Below are 20580 nucleotides of genomic sequence, written 5' to 3'. Positions count from 1 at the left end.
ACGAACAATGGTAACTAGGGAAAATTTGACATGTCTTAGAGCATCGTCTCACCAAATCATTTTTAATCAGTCGTGCTTAAATACCCGAACCTCCTCTAGAGCACAGCTTTGTGGTCCGCTCACTTCATTTCGAGGGGATTCCCCGGCGCGCCGGCTGTGTTACAAAAGCAGAAATGCTTTTCGGCGTCTCAATTGCACTGAAAAGAATTTCTAATGTAGACTCACCACTAGCGTTGCAGTTTAGCCCAAGACTACACTCTTTAAAAGATGGTTCTTCATGGGGTTTAGTAAATTAATGATTCTAGCTGTCAGATCTGATTTTTTTTTTTAAACCAGAGATGCTGTGAATCTAACCCTGGGAGCAGAGATCAAATTCTCAAGTTCTCAAAAAGAAACCTAGCCAAGTCATTATTCTGTACGTCTTAGAACACCTTCAAGACATGTCTAGTAGGTGTTCTATCGTGTTGAGGTCAAGACTCTTCTTCCACACCAAACTTGCATGACTAGTGCGCAGTCAAGTTGGAGCAGGAAGGGGCCATCCCCAAAGTGTTCCTACAAAACATTAAATTGTCCAAAATCTCTTTGTGCTGAAGCATTAAGAGTTCCTTTGACTGGAACTCTGCAGAAAGTTGGTGACCTCTGTGCACTATGCGCCTCAGCATTCACTGACCCCGCTCTGTCATTTTACACGGCCTACCACTTCGTGGCTGAGTTGCTGTCGTTCTCAATCCACTTTGTTATAATACCACTCACAGTTAACTGTGGAATATTTAATAGTGAGCAAATTTCACGACTGGACTTGTTGCACAGGTGGCGTCCGATCACGGTACCACGCTGGAATTCACTGAGCTCCTGAGAGCGACCCATTCTTTCACTAATGTCTGTAGAAGCAGTCTGCAGGCCTAGGGGCTCGGCTTTATACACCTGTGGCCATGGAAGTGATTGGAACACCTGAATTCAATTATTTGGATAGGTGACTGAATACCTTTGGTAATGTAGTGTACATAAATATATCAGTTCTTATGACATCACAAAAACAATTAATTCAATATGAGCTGTTTCTGCAGATTAGTATCAATGTATAGACTGTTATGACTGGGGAGTGAAGGGTACGGTTGTGAATCCTTATCAACTTATCACACGATAACAAACTTTTATTTCAATAAAGTGAGGAAAATTTTCTTTTCCATGTTATCGGCCATTTAAAGTGCACCTGTTGATGGCACAGGGGTTCAATTGCATACACACAGCTTGTATAATCTTCACAAAAAAAAACACTGGCCAACAGAATGGAGCAGCTGTACATGAGCCTAAGGTCACCATGCCTAACGCCAAGCATGGGCTAGAGGGTTATGAAGCCCCCCAGCATTGGGCTGTGGAGCAGTTGAACTGCGTTCTCTGAAATGATGGTGCTCCATCCAATACCTTTGTGATGAGTCAGGATCCAGAATCGACCATCCAACTTCAGTACCTGACCTCACTAATGCTCAATCAAATCCTCACAGCAATGTTCCAACATCTAGTGTAAAGCCTTCCCAGAAGAGCAGAGGCCGTTACTGCAGCACAAATTCACTATTAACGCCCTTCATTTCAAGAGAAATGCTAGATCAGCAGGTGTCTACAGTCTGTGCAGGTTTCTTGTGAACTGGTTTTGAGTAAAATGTTAATTTATTCAAGAATTAATATGTAAGAAAACTTACACATATAAAATACAAAATATATTTGGTATGAAATCCATCAACAAACTGGACTGGCGACCTGTCCAGGGTGTATCCTGCCTTCCGCCCAAAGACTGCTGGGATAGGCTCCAGCACCCCCCCGCGACCCTAACGGAGAAGCGGCTTAGAAAATGGATGGATGGATGGATCCATCAACAAACCCAAGTATGAAAAGTATAAACTGTTCAAGGTAGCAAACATGTGACATACAAGTTATAAAGGTACCATATCATCATAAATACATTCACAATAAATTCATGGTCAACAATTGCAAGTGCTAGAGCTGCCATCTCTCTTATAGACCAGCCTCAAGGCTGTTGAAGGTCCATCATTCATCGAATGAAGCATTTCAACAAATAACTTTCTCTCTCAGCTTATCAAAGTGGTCCCAGTGCATCTGTTGCTTTTGTTCCTGTAGTGCTTCTCTCCTTTCGCCGTGGCTATCTTGAGAAAGCAGACCATTCTCCCGAAGCAGTCTTCCAGACCTTCACCGGTCTTTCCTGAACATGGCTGGATGAACCAGTCTCTGTTCCCGCAAATCTGCTTCAAGTTCAAGGCCTCCTCTATGTCTCCCGGGCTTGCAGCCCCCAACATGTCTTGTTTGTTCGCTAGCACAATCAGCGGCAGGCCTTTCAGGTGCTCACTGCCCAGGATTTGCTCCAGTTCCTGCTTGGCCTCAGGAAACCTCTTTTGCTCCTGGCTGTCCACCACGAATACCAGCCCAGATGTGTCCTGGTAGTAGTGCTTCCAGTGGGTCCTCATTTGGAGCTGGCCTCCAACATCCCACACGGTCAAAGTACGACCCTTGTCTTTGGTCTCCAGCATCTCCACATTGAAGCCCACAGTGGGAACAGTCAGCACTGCCTCATTGTACTTCAGCTTGTACAGTAGGGTAGATTTGCCAGATCCATCAAGGCCAAGCATGAGAATCTGAGCCTCTGACGGAGCTTTGGAGCTGTGCAGTCCCATCACATTGAAGGAAAATCTCACAACATAGAGTTCTGTGGCTGATACTGTCAAAATACTGGTCTGATCTGGAGCCAAATGGAACAGCCTTTTATAAGAGAGGGATTGTAAGCAAACATGCAAATAGCAAAGGGGTCAAAGTACAGACAAGAGGTACCTGCACAGCTCACAGCAGGATTCCTGAGCTGTGACTGTGGTTAAAGTAAGCCACGCTCCCTTCCTGGCAGTGTCGTTGCCACTCTAAGGCGGCATGTGACTCAGGTTTCACAGAGCAATCCAAGGGGTCGCATCTGCTGCGAGTTGACAGGGCACAGGAAGTCCTTTCATGGCCAGATTGAAGGCATTCCTGTAACCCTGTATCCAAGCACTGACATCAGGTTGATGAAGTCATCCAAGTACGCTGATATCATAGATATTTTCATAAGATGATGCTGGAGGCCCAACTGATTTTGTAATCAGTGACAAAAATACAGAAAATAATATTTCAGAGTATATTTCACTTCATTTGAATCAGCAAACTTGTGGGCATAAATATTTTGATTAATGCTGTGGGCACACATTACATATGGAAGTGATTTATCTCATAATGTCATTCTGAATGATTTACGTACAATTCAAAATGTATCACTTGATCATCACCGCCCAACAATAAGACTTCTAGCTCCAAAACAAACTACTGCATAACACTTTACACCTGGGCTTAGCAACATGTAGCTCTTTTACTGCCCTGTTGTGGCTCGACAGCAAATTTAGATTTTAAGGTAAAAATAAAATAATCCTCTTTTACAGTAAAATAAAGCTCTGCTGATCGTTCAGCACAGTTTAATAATAAATGATCTTAAACACTGAAGTTAATGTAGAACTGCTAATTCACCCTTTAACTCTGAAGGTTTCATGCAGACGGGTGGTCACCACAGCAACACAGACAACAATCTCACCAGTAGCTAATGAAAAGGCAAAGAGAGAGATTTAAGTCAAACATGAAGAATTTGGTTACGAATGGACTTATATGTGTTTTTAATCAGTCCAGTCGGTTTCCTGATATGTTTCATCTGCAACGAGAAACTGTCAAACACTAAAAAGTTACAAAGCTGAAGTCAGTTTCTCATTCACCGGCTTCTTGTTGGAATTCTCCCGTTCCACCTTAAATAATGCAGCAGTTACATCCTGGCGCTTCAGGCACCAATTACAGTTGAGCGGGAAAATGCAAACAAGAAGCTGGCGAATGAGAAGCGACTTCAGCCTCTTAAAAAGTCAAACGTTGAGAGACATTTTACAAGAAACTGATCTACTTTTGAGGAAAAGTTTCCTGCCAGAGATATGAGAAAAGTGGCTATAGCTTTTAGAATTGAAGCTTACAGCAGAGCAAAGTAAGTCTGCATTTTCATTTGCATTATATTTTTTAGCCTTTTGCACACAGTGCATTATTATTATTGCAAACATTCGTTATATTTCCAAAAACATTTGGTCGTCTGCCTTCACATGCATAAAACTGGAAACGCAATTTGTGGACGGCTTTCCACAAGGTTTAGGAGTGTGTTTATGGGAATTTTTGACCGTTCTTCCAGAAGCACATTTGTGAGGTCAGACACTGATGTTGGATGAGAAGGCCTGGCTCACCGTCTCCGCTCTAATTCATCCCAAAGGTGTTCTATCAGGTTGAGGTCAGGACTCTGTGCAAGCCAGTCAAGTTCTTCCACACCAGACTTGCTCATCCACGTCTTTATGGACCTGCTTTGTGCACTGGATCATAGTCATGTTGGAACAGGAAGGGGCCCATCCCCAAACTCTTCCCACAAAGTTGGGAGCATGAAATTGTCCAAAATCTCTTGGTCTGCTGAAGCATTAAGAGTTCTTTTCACTGGAACTAAGGTGCCGAGCCCAACTCTTGAATAACAACCCCACACCCTAATCCTCCCTCCACCAAACTTTACACTTGTCACAATGCAGTCAGACAAGTACCGTTCTGTTGGCAACTGCCAAACCCAGACTCGTCCATCAGATTGTCAGATGGAGAAGCGTGATTGGTCACTCCAGTGAACACGTCTCCACTGCTCTAGAGTCCAGTGGTGGCGCTTTACACCACTGCATTCAACGCTTTGCATTGTGCTTGGTGATATAAAGCTTGGATGCAGCTGCTCGGCCATGGAAACCCATTCCATGAAGCTGTCTACGTTGTTCTTGAGCTGATCTGAAGGCCACTTGAAGTTTGAAGGTCTATAACGATTGACTCTGCAGAAAGTTGGCGACCTCTGTGCACTATACCCCTCAGCATCCGCTGACCCCGCTCTGTCATTTTGAGTGGCCTACCACTTCATGGCTGAGTTGCTGTCGTTCCAAATCACTTCCACTTTGTTGTAATCCCACTGACAGTTGACTGGAATATTTAGCAGAGAGGAGATTTCACGACTGGATTTGTTGCACAGGTGGCGTCTGATCACGGTACCACGCTGGAATTGACTGAGCTCCTGAGAGCGACCCATTCTTTCACAAATGTTTGTAGAAGCAGTCTGCAGGCCTAGGTGCTTGGTTTTATACACCTGTGGCCATGGAAGTGATTGAAACAGCTGAATTAAATGGTTTGGATGGGTGAGTGAAAACTTTTGGAAACACAATGTACTTATAGCCAAGATGGTAAAATGGACATAAAATGTTGTGGCTCCCAAGGTGGTTTAATTTTTGTTGAATGGACAAAATGGCTCTTCTTAACATTTGAGTTGCCGACCCCTGATTTAAACTAAACTGCTAAGCAGCTCTGCGCAGACCCTTCATTTATTTAATTTCCGGTCAGTGTTCAAAACCAATTTTGGAAAATCATTTTATTTTGAATTACTCTATACCTTAATTATGATTATTATATTGAAATAAATGATTGAGCACTCCAGTAGAGACTATTTCAAAAATACTAGCCATTACATGATTGGCAAACACAACTTTAAACCGCTGTACACACATAAAATCATAATGTTCACAAAAGGTTATTTAACTGCAGAAAATATGTGTTTCCGTTATGACAATTCCAGACGTTTTACACTAATACACTGAAAACATGAACAGTAGATAGATAGAATAATTTTTTATTTAAAAATGAGATCTAAAAGTTTCAACTTCTCTTTAAATAACATAGTATTAATAAAGTGTTACTTTCAAATGTGTAAATTTAGGGGTTAGGGATTGGGACATACACCTCCCAACAGAAAGAATGCTATAAATGATGATTTTGTATAAATTTAGCTTATTAATATCTCTATTAATGCTTTGGGTTTATGATATAGAAACATAATCTACATAAATATCTAATGTCCAGATACTTGTGCTTCTGTTTTCAATTTTATTTTTGCTGCATAAACTAATTTAGTGGAATGTTTTGCATACGATATTCCACTTTTGTAAGGAAGGTGAAAATCAAAGTAAAATGTTTCTAAAAAATCATTCTAAGAATTAAATTGGAAAATTGGATTCCTACCAATAGTGCAAGACTACCACTGGTAGACCATCCAAACATCATTAGAAGTAAGTAAGTAAGTAATACTGTTTTGATCCCACAACCGGGGAAATTCCATCTCCGCATTTAACCCATCCATGCAAGTGAAACACCACACACACACTAGGGGGCAGTGAGCACACTTGCCCGGAGCGGTGGGCAGCCCTATCCACGGCGCCCGGGGAGCAGTTGGGGGTTAGGTGTCTTGCTCAAGGATACCTCAGTCATGGACTGTCGGCGCTGGGGATTGAACCGGCAACCTTCTGGTCACAGGGCCAGATCCCTAACCTCCAGCCCACGACTGCCCCAAGAAGACATCAGAGTGCTGAAGTTGGTGTTTTCAGAACAATGCACTGACCAACCCAAGGTCCAGACCTCAACATCACTGAATGGGTTTCATTATTTCAGAAAACCAGCTTCTAAGACTGAACAGTGGAGGTGCCTTTACTTGAGGAACTGAAAGTGAGTCTCCTGAAAAGAGTGGAAGCTGGAATAAAGGTGAAGAGTGACACACTAAACACTGAAACATCTGATATTAGAATTAGTTGTTGAGGCTTTTGAGTAATTTGCTGTTATATATGTTTCTTGACGCTGAAAAATGAATAATTTGTATTTAATGGCATTTTTGGAAAGTAAATACGACAGATGGTCTCTGAATTTTGCCCAGTGTTGAATGTTTCATAGTAATTAATGTCTCATCTTGGCTTAAAATTCTCTTGACTGAAAATAACACTGTTTACATTATTCAGTTATAAACTCGTAATATGTTTAATCCACAAAACCACAAGTACAGAAATATGCATTACAATATGGTTCCTATTATCTGGCAGGTGACCTGCAAACACACGACAAACAGACACCCCACCCTAGAATTGTATACGGAGCCAATCCCAGCTGATAATGACATGCTGGCCTTTTCTCTAGTAACCTGCCCTACTTACAGTCCAAATAAATATGGGACGGTCCCCAAATAATACTTCACGACAAGTCGGTGGTAATTATAAGAACACAGCAGAACCCATGCATCCATAATTCCAGGCTGTTAAAGGGCAATCCCAAATATTTTTCAAAATGACCATTTCTTAGGATGTAAACCATGAAGGCGTTTACATGCACTCAATAATCCGATTAATCATAACTGGATTTCTGCAGTTGTCTGATTATTCAAATTGTCATGTAAACACCATACTCTGATCTAGAAATCCGATTCAGAAATCCAATAAAGAGGCTGGACTTCAGCTCAGTAATCAGATATCTCAGTGCCTGTAAACTCTTACTCTGATTTCTTTCAGATTTCTCAGTCTGAGCATGTGTGAGAACAGACGATGGACGTCGTGAGAAACACTTTTGGAGCGACGCTGAAACCAAACATGAAATAAAGGATTTATTTATTCTCCATCTTCTAAATGATGTATGTTCATATTTTTAAGTAATTTGTGGGATGTTTGAAAAATCGGTGCCATGAAGTTTGAGTTTTAAATTACGTTTACGTCACATTTTCTTCTGTGAGATTAATGGCTGATTGCAAAGTAGAAATCTGATTACTGTCTGACTCACGTAGACCTGGACTTTCACATTATCTGGTTACTCAAGAGCATGTGAATGTTTTGATCGGATCACTGACAATTGTTATTGGATTATTAAGTGCAGGTAAACACACTCAATATCAATTAGAGTGCTTTAATATGAGGTGATTCATGGCAAAGAAGCTTGAGTTTTTATATGTAATATGGATGATGGTAAATTAGTTGAAAGTTTTTTGGGACTATTTTGGCTTAGAATGCCGTGCATGTATCCATCCGCCTTGTATTTATTATACATTTAGACCAAAATCTTATGATTAAACTATTGCAAAACAATGTCTCAGACATCCTATAAAGCATTCATAGCCATTTCTTGAACTTTCTGGTGAGGTACCTTTAAAAAGCAACATTAACGAGTTCCCCTTCAATGTAATAAAAAGGTAGTGACCCAACATAAGACTAAAAACCTAATCACACGGTCACTCTGTGGAATTAGAAAATGTTCGACGACTAGTTTCTCTGGAAATGATGTGATGTCATGACCTCTAAATCATGTTTATTCCTGAGAAATATTAACATTTACATAGGAAATGCATTTACATCATGCACTGTATTGTTTTTATCTTCTCTGCTTGCACTGCCCCCTCGTTAATACATCAAATACACTCAACATCATTAATACATGAACAAACTCAGATTTGTATCCTTGCATTTTTTTTATTTGCTCAATTTTCTTAAATTCACATCTTTTGCTCTTTTTTACAGTTTCTTTATTTCAATGAAACAAACACAAACTCCACATAAACATTCTATAACACATACCGTATTCTGGAGGAATATACATAAAAAAAAATCACACTTAAAAAGACTATCAGCTATTAATCTCTTCTGTTATTAATAACCAGAATTTGATGCATTACTTTTTTTTTTGTATTTTATTGGTATTGGGGTTAATGATATTCAATATGTACATTCACTTCATTAGTCTCGAAGAGACATCAATATGCAAAATACCATATTTACATTTGATGTGCATGGCAGCCTCAGTACATTAATGGGACAATAATGTTTTGGCAAATAAACTGATGACAGTCGAGCATCTTTAATAAAAATAAGGCAACACATTTTCTTCAAAGGCTCCTTGTAATTGGTTTTAGATATCAGATCAATTCGGTTGCACAAATTCAAACAATCCATTGTGCATTCGCACTGATTTGAGTTAATGTCGCACGTAAAGGCCACGCTGCCACTAGGGCCGGATCTATTTGCAGTGAAAACAATCTTATCTTCTGAACTGATTCATGTTCTAGTCCTCCCTCAATATGTTACTGGAAGCAAATGCACAGAATGAGGAAAAGAACAAACCTTTACCAAAGTACATGTTACAGAGGAATTCCACTCATTTTCCAAAATTGCTGAATGCATTTAATGGTTAAGATGTAAACTGAGTCATTCAGAGTGGTTTGGTGTGAAATGCTCTGTTCTAGAGAAACTTAAGAGTCAGAATTGGTCAGAGTGGTGCTTATAGGAACCAGACGTCCACCTGTAAAATCTCCCTCGCAGAAAGTTGTTATATGAAATAGACTTGTTTTGCTATGAGGTTTTCCCTTAAACCAAGTTTTTGGAGTCCGTTCATGGTGGAGGGGTATGTGCAGGGTGTTGGAAGGCAAAATGGTCCACAAATCAAACGTAGCTTTTTCAGATGTGTCACTACTTAACATTCCATATATAAACTCTGAGGACGCATGTAGGCTCACCGGTGGTTTTGGATAGTAAATAAAATGGCTATATTTGTCTTGTAGTCATGGTGACCCCTCATTCCTCTCACCACCACTGTGTAAAGCGATGCACCACTTCATATTAAACCACTCTCAACAACTTTACACGGCAACCATAGAATTTTGCAGAAATTCTGAACATTTTGGTGAAATTCCTCCTCAAAATAACTAGCACATGCACTTTCAGTAAAACACAAAAAATATATCAATGACTGGAACACCAACGAACCCTCATCCAATCACTAGTCGTCTTACTGGATATATACACACCCAATCATTTTGTGCATTTAATATATCATTTGCTCAGTGTAAGCTCTTTCAATCTGTACTTATTAAAGCAGTGCAAACCAGTGCACACCATCCGTCTAGAATACACTGTGCATAGGCACACCTTTAATTAAACAATCTACCTGTACAATCTAGCACTCTAATCTGACTGTGTACTGTTTACATTGTACTATATCTATATGAAAGAATGGACAAAGCCACTAAAAACCCTGAACCAAGCAATGTCCATAAGAGTAAATGTAGATGCACCTGTTGTGCGTGACAGTAACAGCTGTTTATATTAGGTAAATACTGAAATACAGCTGAAATATGTTGACCAGGTCTCAACATCTGTCTCGCAACAGTGGCATCAAGATCACTGGCAGGTCAAATTACAACAATGTTTCAAGAAGAACTTTTATTTGCAGTATATTGGCCAACATTGTCTGTGTATTTAGAGTTAAAAATGAACGAATAAACAAAATAACATGCAACAAAACAAAATCCTAGCCTAATTTTAGAGGGAAGGAGGCACCCACCCACAAGGAAAAAGAACAAAACTAAATAATTAAAAAAATTAAAAATAAAATAATTAAAAAGAAATAAGAAAAATAATAGGGAAAATTTGATTTAATTTCATTTTAACCTACGCTGTAGGCCAAAAGATTGAAATATAGCCAAAAATGACCACTTTCAGAAAAAAAGAAAGAAAAATGGTCAAAATTTCCAATTTTCAAAGCTCAATCTCATCCAAAAAAAGGGATTTCCTTGTAATAGCAGTGACACTAATCTAGTCAGCACTACAGAAGTGACGATGCATTCTACTGTATGTGTTGCTTATCTTGTCCCTTAATGGCAGCACGACACATCAGCTAGATATATTCCTCCAGAGCGCACGAGACTGCACAACACAGAAGCCATTAAAGTGGCCTTGCTGCATCGGCTACCCCATTAGTCACCGTTACACTGATCCAAAAGAGTCCTACTTCCTCCTCAACCATGGAATAAAGGATCTAAGATGATGTAATGAGGGGTGAAATGGATATATATTGTTTGCCATTATTTCGATAAGAAACAGTTCTTGCTCCAAAAATAGTCATGAAACAGATTTCCTTTTACATCTTAAATCTATGCATACATTAATATTGACCGATAATATATTCGCTCTTGTGTTGGGCCGGGGTGGTCGAGCCTCACTGCTCGGCGGCTTTGGCGCTGCGTTTTTTGAACTTGACCACCATGACGGTGATGTTGTCCGGGCAGCCGCGGTAGAAGGACTGCAGGACGATGCTCTTGGCGCCGAAATGGGGCTCGTCAAGGCGCTCTTTGATGAAGCGCACGGCCTCCTCGTTGCTGAAGGCGTCCCACAGGCCGTCTGACGCCAGGATCATGAACTCCGGCTGCAGCTTGTCCAGGTCGAAGGTCAGCACGTCCGGGTCCGGGATGAGCACATTCAGGTTCTTCAGCGGGTAGTCGCCGAGCGAGCGGGACATGGCCAGGATGCCCTGCACACGCCACGAGCCATTGAAGCTGATAAAGCCACCTGGGACGAGAGAGAGAGAGAGAGAGAGAGAGAGAGAGAGAGAGAGAGAGAGAGAGGGAGAGAGAGAGAGAGAGGGAGAGAGAGAGAGAGAGAGAGAGAGAGAGAGAGAGAGAGAGATTGAAACAGTTATCATAACTTTATTACAGCTTTAATTAATGATAGCTTAATTGTTCAGTCTAAACCAGCTGGAGCCCCAGACAGAAAAATGATGTATGACATTCAGATTTATAATGTAGAACTGGTGCTATTAAATAACCATATTAATACAGTTAGGAATGCTTTGAATACAGCTAAATAATGTGGCATAAATTCAGACAATTCAGACAATTTAGGATTTAGGAATAACTTCATGTTCTTCCATCACATTAGGCACCAACTTTAGCAGGCTGTGGCTTAATGTGTGCCCTCCCAATTCTATTGCAAAACTCCAGAAAAGCCAGGGTAGTGAAATTGCATGGACTGAAAACAGCCACAATAATAAACCCATATTATATAGGGCTTTTTAAGGATGCAAGGTCACTAAGGCAACCAGAAGAACTACGCTTTGGTCCACATATTTGACTGGCTCATTACGCCGTAGCCCGGCAACATTGGTCTTCTACGACAGGTGAAAGAGACAAGACAACACAAGGTTTAATGACTTAATTTTGTGTTTCAAATTAAGCGTTTTATTTTCACTTTCTAAAGACATGAAGCTTTAAAGTAAACAAGTAAACCAGAGCTCATTTCTCAAGGACACAAGACAATAGATTTAATTTTCATATACTTATTTTTTAAGACTGTTCTGGTTTATTTTAAAATGAAGCGGAAAGACTGAGATTGACCTTCAAGGTTATTTTTCTTTAAATTAAAAAAAAATGTATTCAGTAAAATCTCATCAAGGTTTTCATGTCGCTACATAAACACATGGAGTTATAGTCCATATAAACACATTTCCTGCAATTACGCAAACTTTCGTGCTTTAGCATTTTTGAGTTCTGCTCAAGATTAGCTAAAATGGTCACTCATGAAACATCTGGTAAAGTTTCGGCAGTGTTACGGTGGTTTTGGGGATTTCAGAAATGTGTTTTGAACTCTGACATCAGGCACAATCTCATTCCCACACCTTATTAAGTTGTAGGCACGACTGAATTATCTCAATTCCATGCCTTACTAAGTCATGGCCACGCATCAGGATCTCGTTTCCATGCATTATTTTTACTGATGTGGGATGTCACCAGCAGGGCTCTGTACCTTACTTCTTATCATATTAATATTATTAAATGTTTCTGTTATTTTGTCCACTGCTTTAAGCATTGTCATAGATCAACCATGTAATGCATAACAAATTAATTCATAGTTTGAAACTGTGGTTTGAAACTGTGATACACAGTATCATCCAGAAAACCACATATAAGCACCAAATCAGGTGAGAACAGGATTAAAAACAGTACTAAGAAATGAGACTTAAGTGAACATATGGGCCCTGCTTTAATACCTTATTCAATTCAAAGAGGAAGTACACTCTCAGAAATAAAGGTACTAAGCTGTCACTGGGATGGGAGCCTCAAGGGTACATCTCAGTAGCTTTAGTCAGGGAACATAACTGTATCATAATCCACTGAAATGATGTGTTCTAAGCTGTACTGACTCCACACACCCCGCCTCGCCTCCAGGCTTTTATTCTACTGTTCTGTTTTAAAACATTCGGTTATGGAAAGGTACAAATACGAACTTTTCACCTGGAAAAACTGATTTAAGGTTGACAATCAGACCTTAAAACCACTGTAGTACCTTTAAGGAAACATTTACATTGTTTGTACCGTGATGAACGGAAAAATGCACCTGCCGAGAAATAGAATCTACGCTCAAAAATACTGAAGTACCTTAAAAGTAATGGTTTCAAAAACTTATTTTTTTTGCAGTCCTCATATAGAGACAACCCAGCATAGCTGTGCAGTTTTATTTTACTCTTATATGAATTTGGTTTGGTTTAATAAAAAAATCAATTCAAATTCACATGAACCCAACTGATAGAGAAAAATCTCCTGGTTTTTCAGGGTCTAAAAGAAAAGTATTTCTAAAAAAAATACAAGTATTGACTTTTAAAAATACTTAGGTAAAGCACAAATGTTCCAACATAATACTTAAATATAGCAATGAAGCCCAATTCCACCTCTTGTTAGGGATGCACCAGGGCAAGATCCAAAAATGTAATACAACCTATTACCAGTAGGTGGGGATAAGGTACTGTTGACATGGACAATGGCTGCCCAAAGGCTTCAACCCAGCTCCACACCAAAACACTACAACTGGCTGCTTTATTTCCTGTGATATGGAAAGGCCCTAGCTATGAACATGATCTGAGAGACAGTTACTGAGCTTTTGTCTTGGAAAAGTGTTCTTCCTTACCCGCTCTCTTGATCCTCTTGCGCTCTTTGAGCTGGTAGGGCTTGTGGTCATGTGACAGGGGGATGGCATTACCATCTTTATCACACAGAACTCCCCTGGAATCACCGACATTGGCTACGGTCAGCTCCTTATCGGACAAGAGCGCCACCAGGCATGTTGTTCCTGAGAAACAGAGACAGGAGTAATGAGATTAAAGCACACAATTTTGTCTTTATCCTAAAAGAACTTCACCACCAGGCAAGACAAACTTGGTGTCTGAAGTCTCCCTCACTAGGATACAACAGCCCTGCTAATAATAATAAAAAAAAGACCCACAGACAACATTAAGTGCTTCTGTTGCTTCTTGGTGTTTTTGTAGTGGTTTGGCTTTTTTAATGGGTTGATATCACAATATAAAGGGCCGTAATGATGTAACAGGTGACCACTGACTGAGTCCAGACGCATTTGTTGCTTTTCTAATAGAATCTAAAAGTGTTCAACAGGAAACTAGTGGTTTCTAATGATAACATTAAGCCATTTCATAATTGGATGCAAAGCCATGAGATTTTAATTCTAAGGACTCCAATGGTCTTTTTCAACAGGGAGCTATGAGGCCAATGTAGCTAACAAGCCATATCTTGTAGCCACTGCATTGACCTCCAAATGTGAATAAAAGTACATTGTATAGCTGCAAAATGTATCAGCAGCAGTGCTAACGCCTGAATTTTGTCCATATTTTTGTCAACTTCACACATAACAGTATATACAGTGTCAGAAACCACATAAGCGAGTTTATTTGAGATTTCTTAACAACTCGACATAGTCTGAGGCAAGCGTGATCATTTAGGCATGCGGTTAGCACAAAGCTAACGTGGTGGAGCTCCCACAACAAATTAGCTAGCTATGTTAGCAGCCTCACTCAAAGATTAAAGAAGCAGACTTCAGGCACTAAATATATCCAGCCATCAATTTTCTAAGCTGCTTCTCACTCAGGGTCACGGGGGCACTAAATATAAAAACTAGAAAATCGCTAGTGATGTATTTTGAATGTAAGAGGGACTTTAAAAGCTGGTGAATGCAGAAGGAAGGCTAAACAATGGAAAGCTAAACTTTGCAGCTAGGAACCTGAACATCTTTCCAGCCGTGTAACTGTAGCAGCTGACAGATCATCTTTACCATGGAGAGCATGGGTTACTCAAATGGCTCATCATGAGGAGAACAGCAAGCTAAAAGTTAAAGTTGGCGAGGTAGCTGGACACCTCACCTCTAGTTTGGCTCTTATTTTTTTGGCAGGATAGTAAAGAACCTGTCTATAATGTCTATTTTATGCTGAATGAAGATAATTTTGTAGTTTTCTTTATAATTTTGCCTGTCAACTAAAGGAAGAGTAAAGCTAGCTTGGTTGTCATTATTAGCCTATAGATCAGTAGCCAGGCTAACAGAATTGGTTGACACCATGGGGATTGCCTGTGGTTGTATTATGTATGTGCGCAACAAAATGCTGAATACTGTAGTGAAAGATGAACGAAAACATGTAAACATCCTGTTTCTGTTCCTGATGGTTTTGTAATGTAGGTTGGCTTTTTTGATGGGTTGATACCACAATGTAAAGGATCCTAATGGTTTAACAGGTGACCAGTGGCTAATTCTAAATGCATGTGATTGTTTCCAAATAGGATCTAACGGAAACTAGTGGTCTCTGCTGGAAACCATTGAGCCAATTCCCATTAGAAATCAAAACCATTTAGCAGCACCATTAGCTTTTAAAGCTAAGGGCTTCCAATAGTCCTTTTACAGCAGGGATGATATACATTAGTGAATCTAACACAGCAAATGGCATATAAAACTAGTTTTAGGCCCGAATGCCCTTTAAAAACAGCTAAACAGCTCCATTCTCTCACCCAGAGCACATGGAGTCCCTCTCTGGGAATCTGCCAATCTAAACATCTGCTGACTTCAACAACGCTTAGCCTTTTGAAAGCAGCGACTTCAACAAAGTCTGCTTTTTGGTGTTGCCCTTTTTCTCCACCACCGCCACCCTCTCTGGCTCTTGAATCTTTTCTTTCTCCTCCTTTCTTCCTTTCCCTTCTTTGTTTGTTTTCCCAGGCCCGGGCTTGGAAGGCAGCAGACCGATCCCGTCGTACACAAGCTTATTGTTTGCTCACCAAGATCCCATCGGCACCGAACAAACCGTCTGTCAGGCCATCTGTTCTCTCCCCTCCAAAAATTACCCAGAGCAGGGACTTTCTCCGCTCAGTACCGCTGCAAACTTTGGAACGTTGAATGCTAATGCATGTGGAACAAGCCCAAACAGAAAAGGCCACCTCCAAGTGATACGACTTGAAGTACTGTGTTTAATGGCACTCACAGCTTGCATAAAGGCATTTATGCAGAAATTCAGTTGTGTAATGTTATAAATGTGGAAACATTTCTAGATTAGAGTTAGTATTTGGTATCTTGGCAGCTTGGACATTTTGTGCATCAGTAGTGGGTGCAATAAAATCTTACCAGCCTTCTAGCGGTCATTATGCGCAACTACAGCATCAATCTCTAGCTCTAGCTGTGCAAGGACTTTTAATAGCTTTTGCTTTACTATACTCAGACGACAGAGAGTGAAATGGAAGCTTTATGAGAACATCAAACGAAATTTTGTGCTCTGAAAAAAATGTTTAAAGGTCATATTCATAGCATAAATTTGGGGTTTAAGTCAGTGGTACAGTATGTAAGATTATGAATTAATTAGACTGCAGTTATAAATTTCTGTCTGCCGTAGAGGTAGATGTTTCTTAAAGAGCTCTACAGACATTAGTGAAAGAATGGGTCGCTCTCAGGAGCTCAGTGAATTCCAGCGTGGTACCATGATAGGACCACCTGTGCAACAAGTCCAGTCGTGAAATTTCCTCACTACTAAATATTCCACAGTCAACTGTCAGTGGGATTATAACAAAGTGGAAGTAATTGGGAACGACAGCAACTCAGCCACGAAGTGGTCGGCCACGTAAAATGACAGAGCAGGGTCAGCGGTCACCAACTTTCTGCAGAGTCAATCGCTACAGACCTCCAAACTTCATGTGGACAATTTCATGTTCCCAACTTTGTGGGAACAGTTTGGGGACAGCCCATTCCTATTCCAGCATGACTGTGCACCAGTGCACAAAGCAAGGTCCATAAAGACATGGATGAGTGAGTTTGGTGTGGAAGAAGAGAGAAGATCTGACCTGACCTGACCTCAACCTGATACGACACCTTTGGGATGAATTAGAGCAGAGACTGTGAGCCAGGCCTTCTCATCCAACATCAGTGTCTGATTTCACAAATGCTCTTCTGAAGAAAAGTAAAAAATTCCCATAAACACATTCCTTGTGGAAAGCCTTCCCAGATTTGTTGAAGCTGTTATAGCTGCAAAGGGATTAAGAATATGCATGTGAAGGCAGACAAGCGAATACTTTGGCAATATAGTGTAAGTGTGGCATGTAAACCATTTAGTAACAATCGTAAAACTTTGAAAACAGAATAAGCCAATGTAGACAGACAGATGCTAATCCTCAAAAAAATTTTCATTAGAAATGAAACCTGATATAAACTGCATAAACACATGTTAGGAAACACAAAATCACTGTTTTCTGATGTGAAAATAGCAGCATAAGCCTGTAAAAGGCAAGCTGTCTTGTCTGTTCTAAGACATGGCAAAAATGACATTTAAAGCACATCCTCCCCATGACCAGCATGACCAGTATCATTTGATCCCACTGGTCAGAGTTGTGACCAAAGTTTTGTTTGGAGTTTGTGCAGCTCTAAAACTGCTGTTAGTTTTCTCACTGGTAAACATTCAATTGAATGATGGTTTGTCTTGATATTGTATGAGAATTATTGTATGAGCGGTATAGATCACATGAGCACAGCTATTTATTTCAGGCATAGACTAGATAAAGATCAAAGGGAAAAAAACAATGCTGTTACAACTGACACATATAGCTTTACGTTGTGTGAAGTTTTGGGCATACTAGTATATAATGATGACTAAGGTTGACTAACTGGCTAGGTAATTAGCTAGCTTGCTAGCTACATCTTACCAGAAGTCGGGACTGACTGAAGTAGAATAAAAGAAAGAGTGAACATTTAATTAAACAAGATTTATTTAGACATTTCTGCATGATTAAATGGTTAAAATATAAACACTCATTCTGAAGTGGTTTGGTATGAAATGCTCCGTTCTAGAGAAAATGAGTCAGAATTGTTAACAGTGGTAGTGATAGGAACCAGACGTCCTCCTCTAAAAGCTCCTTCACAGAAAGCTATTACTCGAAATTCAGGGATAGTAGATCATGAAATGCTTATGAATATGGTGCCTGATGTCTGAGACATTGTTTTATAAGCTTTATGAAAAGCTTTTGGCCTAAAATGTCTTTTTTAAAATCCATTCATGGCGGACAGGTACATGCAGGACATTCTGAGGCTTATTTTTTCAGATTTAGCACTGTTTTAACATCATCAACGTTCCATATAAAGTTCAGAAGACACGTGTGGGTTCACTGGTGGTTTTAGATACTAAATAAAATGGCTATATTTGTCTTGTAGTCAGGACGACCCCTGGTTCCTATCACCACCATTGTAAAGAAACCTTTTCACACCAAACCACTCTGAATGACTCTGTTTACATCTCAGTGACTGAATTATGTGGAAATGTAGAATCATTGGTGGAATTCCTCTTTAACAACCACAGTGAAGTGGGATGAATGGGAGGCTGCTAATTATATACTTTCATAATGTAGCAGTTATTTACGCTACATGTTTGTCCCAGAACTGAACTGTAAAGCTTCCCTCCACAGGTAAAATCTGCCTGCATGCTCACATAATCGCACATACTATTCTTCACCGGTGACAGTTACTCCTGACTTAGGAAGCTCATTGGCAGATCTTCTCCACATTTCCAATTAGTGCCTTCACCTTCGGGGACAGTAGATCATGCGCTGCGTCTTCTCCAAACCCGCTACCAGGATGGTTCTAACTCCTGTTTATGTCGTTCTGCGGCATCCACTGCTCGGTTAGGGTTCTCTGCACACTGCAGCAAATGAATTTGTCTGTGCTATTAAAGTGCCAAAACGAGAGCTCCCTGCTTCCGTGGTTTTACTCTGAACCTAAATCATTTAGCGGCCGAAATTTACCCCAACCGCCTGGGGGGGATGAGAGCGAGAGAGAGAGAGATGTGAGTAGGAGGAGAAGAGACAAAATGTTTACAGAATAGAGAGATCAAAAAAGTAGAACAGAGTTCAGAAAGGATGCAAGAGAGAGAGGGAAAGAAAAATGGAGGGAGAGAGAGAGACAGAGAGAGAGAGGGAGAGAAAAAAATAGAGAGATGTGAGTAGGAGGAGAAAAGACAAAATGTTTACAGAATAGAAAGATCAAAAAGAAGAGAGAGGGAAAGAAAAATGGAGAGAGAGAGCGCGCGAGAGAGAGAGCAAGAAGATAACGTACATACAAGGGAAGATTCTGAGAAGAAAGGAGTGCAGAAAAAAGGGAAGAGAATGAGGGAGAGAAAAGAGGATAGAGGTAAAACGGGAGAGAGGGAGAGAAAGACAGAAAAAGGGTAGGAAGAACGAGTATTCTTAGAGGGGAAGAGTAGAGGAAATAGTGTGCATATAAGAAGAGGAGAGGGACAAAGAAGGAGAGAGAAGGAATACACAGAGTGCAGGATGAAATAAGGAGGATAAGGAAAGAAGGAAGGACAGAAAGAGAATGAGAGAAAAAGGGAAGAATAGAGAACAAACAAGACAGGAAGAAAGCAAACAGGAAGAAGGAAAATATGCATAGAAGGGAAGAGCATAGGAAAAATAGAGTAATAAACAAGAGGACGAGAGAAGAGAGAGAAAGAGAGAGAGACAGCGCAAGTGAGAGGCCAATGAGATTACTACCGAGCGAGAGGGAGTGATTTTCTTATCCCCATTTATAGCTGCGGGGAGGAGGAAGAAAATGACAAACACAAACTAAGAATGAAAGTGAGAGAGACAGAGAGAGGGAGAGTGTGGGAGAGGGAGAGGGAGGGGATTAGACAGTGGAGGAGAAGACAGAAAACGAGTAAACGGAGGATACTGACATGTATGCGAATTGAATGTACTGTGTAAATGTGGGCGAGAGACAGTCAGAGAGACATAGAGAGAGATGTGCAGACGGAAAGATACAGACATTGAAAGTGACTGATGGCTCAATGCACCCTCAGCTAACAGCTCTTTATGGGAGAGTCATGCTGGGCGATATGTCTTCTATACCAGCACATCGCTATACGTGTTACACAACACTGACTTTTAGTTTTATTAATATTGATGGACAACAAAACTGCAGACTGTTTTGAAGGAACAGTTAAAATATGAAAGGGTGAAGGGTATTAATAGTGAGTTTGTGCTGCAGTAACAGCCTCTACTCTTCTGGGAAGGCTTTACACTGTTGGAACATTGCTGTGAGGATTTGACTGAGCATTAGTGAGGTCAGGTACTGACGTTGGATGGTCAGTTCCTGATCACTCCAACTCATCCCAAAGGTACTGGATGGAGCTCCATCACTCCACAGAACACAGTTCCACTGTTCCAAAGCCCAATGCTGGGGGGCCTCATACCCTATTAGCTGACACTTGGCTTTGGGTTTGGTGGTCACATTGCTTTTCATGGGAAATTATATAAGCTGTGCATGCAATTGAACTCCTGTGGCAGTGTGGTCACACATTTTCTTCACAGGGTCAGGTGAGTACAGGTGTTAGTGATGTGAGGTGGTTCCAAAGGGGATTTGTAGCTTAGTAAACAGTTAACATCAGCTGGCTAACTGGTTTGTTCTTTTACAACAGTGACAAGTGACATTATTTCCACTGAGGAGCAGTTTCCACAGCACATATTGATTTCTACAGGTTTGAAAATTTGTCAGAATTGTTTACAGTGGTGGT

At 40.4% G+C, this 20580-nt stretch overlaps 2 protein-coding genes across 2 annotated transcripts in view; both read right to left on the bottom strand.

Moving 5' to 3' along the window:
* Positions 1 to 1780: 1780 nt before the first annotated feature.
* LOC108424017 (ADP-ribosylation factor-like protein 14) lies at positions 1781 to 2728 on the bottom strand. The gene has a single exon (XM_017691758.2). It carries the CDS (start codon positions 2685 to 2687, stop codon positions 2088 to 2090), a length of 600 nt encoding a protein of 199 aa, XP_017547247.1. The 5' UTR covers positions 2688 to 2728; the 3' UTR covers positions 1781 to 2087.
* A 5660-nt stretch (positions 2729 to 8388) lies between these two features.
* The window catches only part of ppm1lb (protein phosphatase, Mg2+/Mn2+ dependent, 1Lb), a 117371-nt gene continuing 105179 nt past the window's right edge, over positions 8389 to 20580 (bottom strand). Inside the window, exons 3-4 of the mRNA XM_017691833.2 lie at positions 13671 to 13832; positions 8389 to 11279 (exon numbers count right to left, since the gene is read on the bottom strand). Of these exons, the coding sequence (XP_017547322.1) occupies positions 10930 to 11279; positions 13671 to 13832 (512 nt within the window). The 3' untranslated portion in view covers positions 8389 to 10929. The remainder of the gene's footprint in view (positions 11280 to 13670; positions 13833 to 20580) is intronic.

This window comes from Pygocentrus nattereri, chromosome 19 (genome assembly GCF_015220715.1).
Source record: "Pygocentrus nattereri isolate fPygNat1 chromosome 19, fPygNat1.pri, whole genome shotgun sequence".
Lineage (NCBI taxonomy): Eukaryota > Metazoa > Chordata > Actinopteri > Characiformes > Serrasalmidae > Pygocentrus > Pygocentrus nattereri.
This window is presented reverse-complemented; position numbering and strand designations above follow the sequence as displayed.

Excerpts from the sequence above, each read along its gene's own strand:
- LOC108424017 (XM_017691758.2), bottom strand. The coding sequence starts at position 2,687 with ATGGGACTGCACAGCTCCAAAGCTCCGTCAGAGGCTCAGATTCTCATG.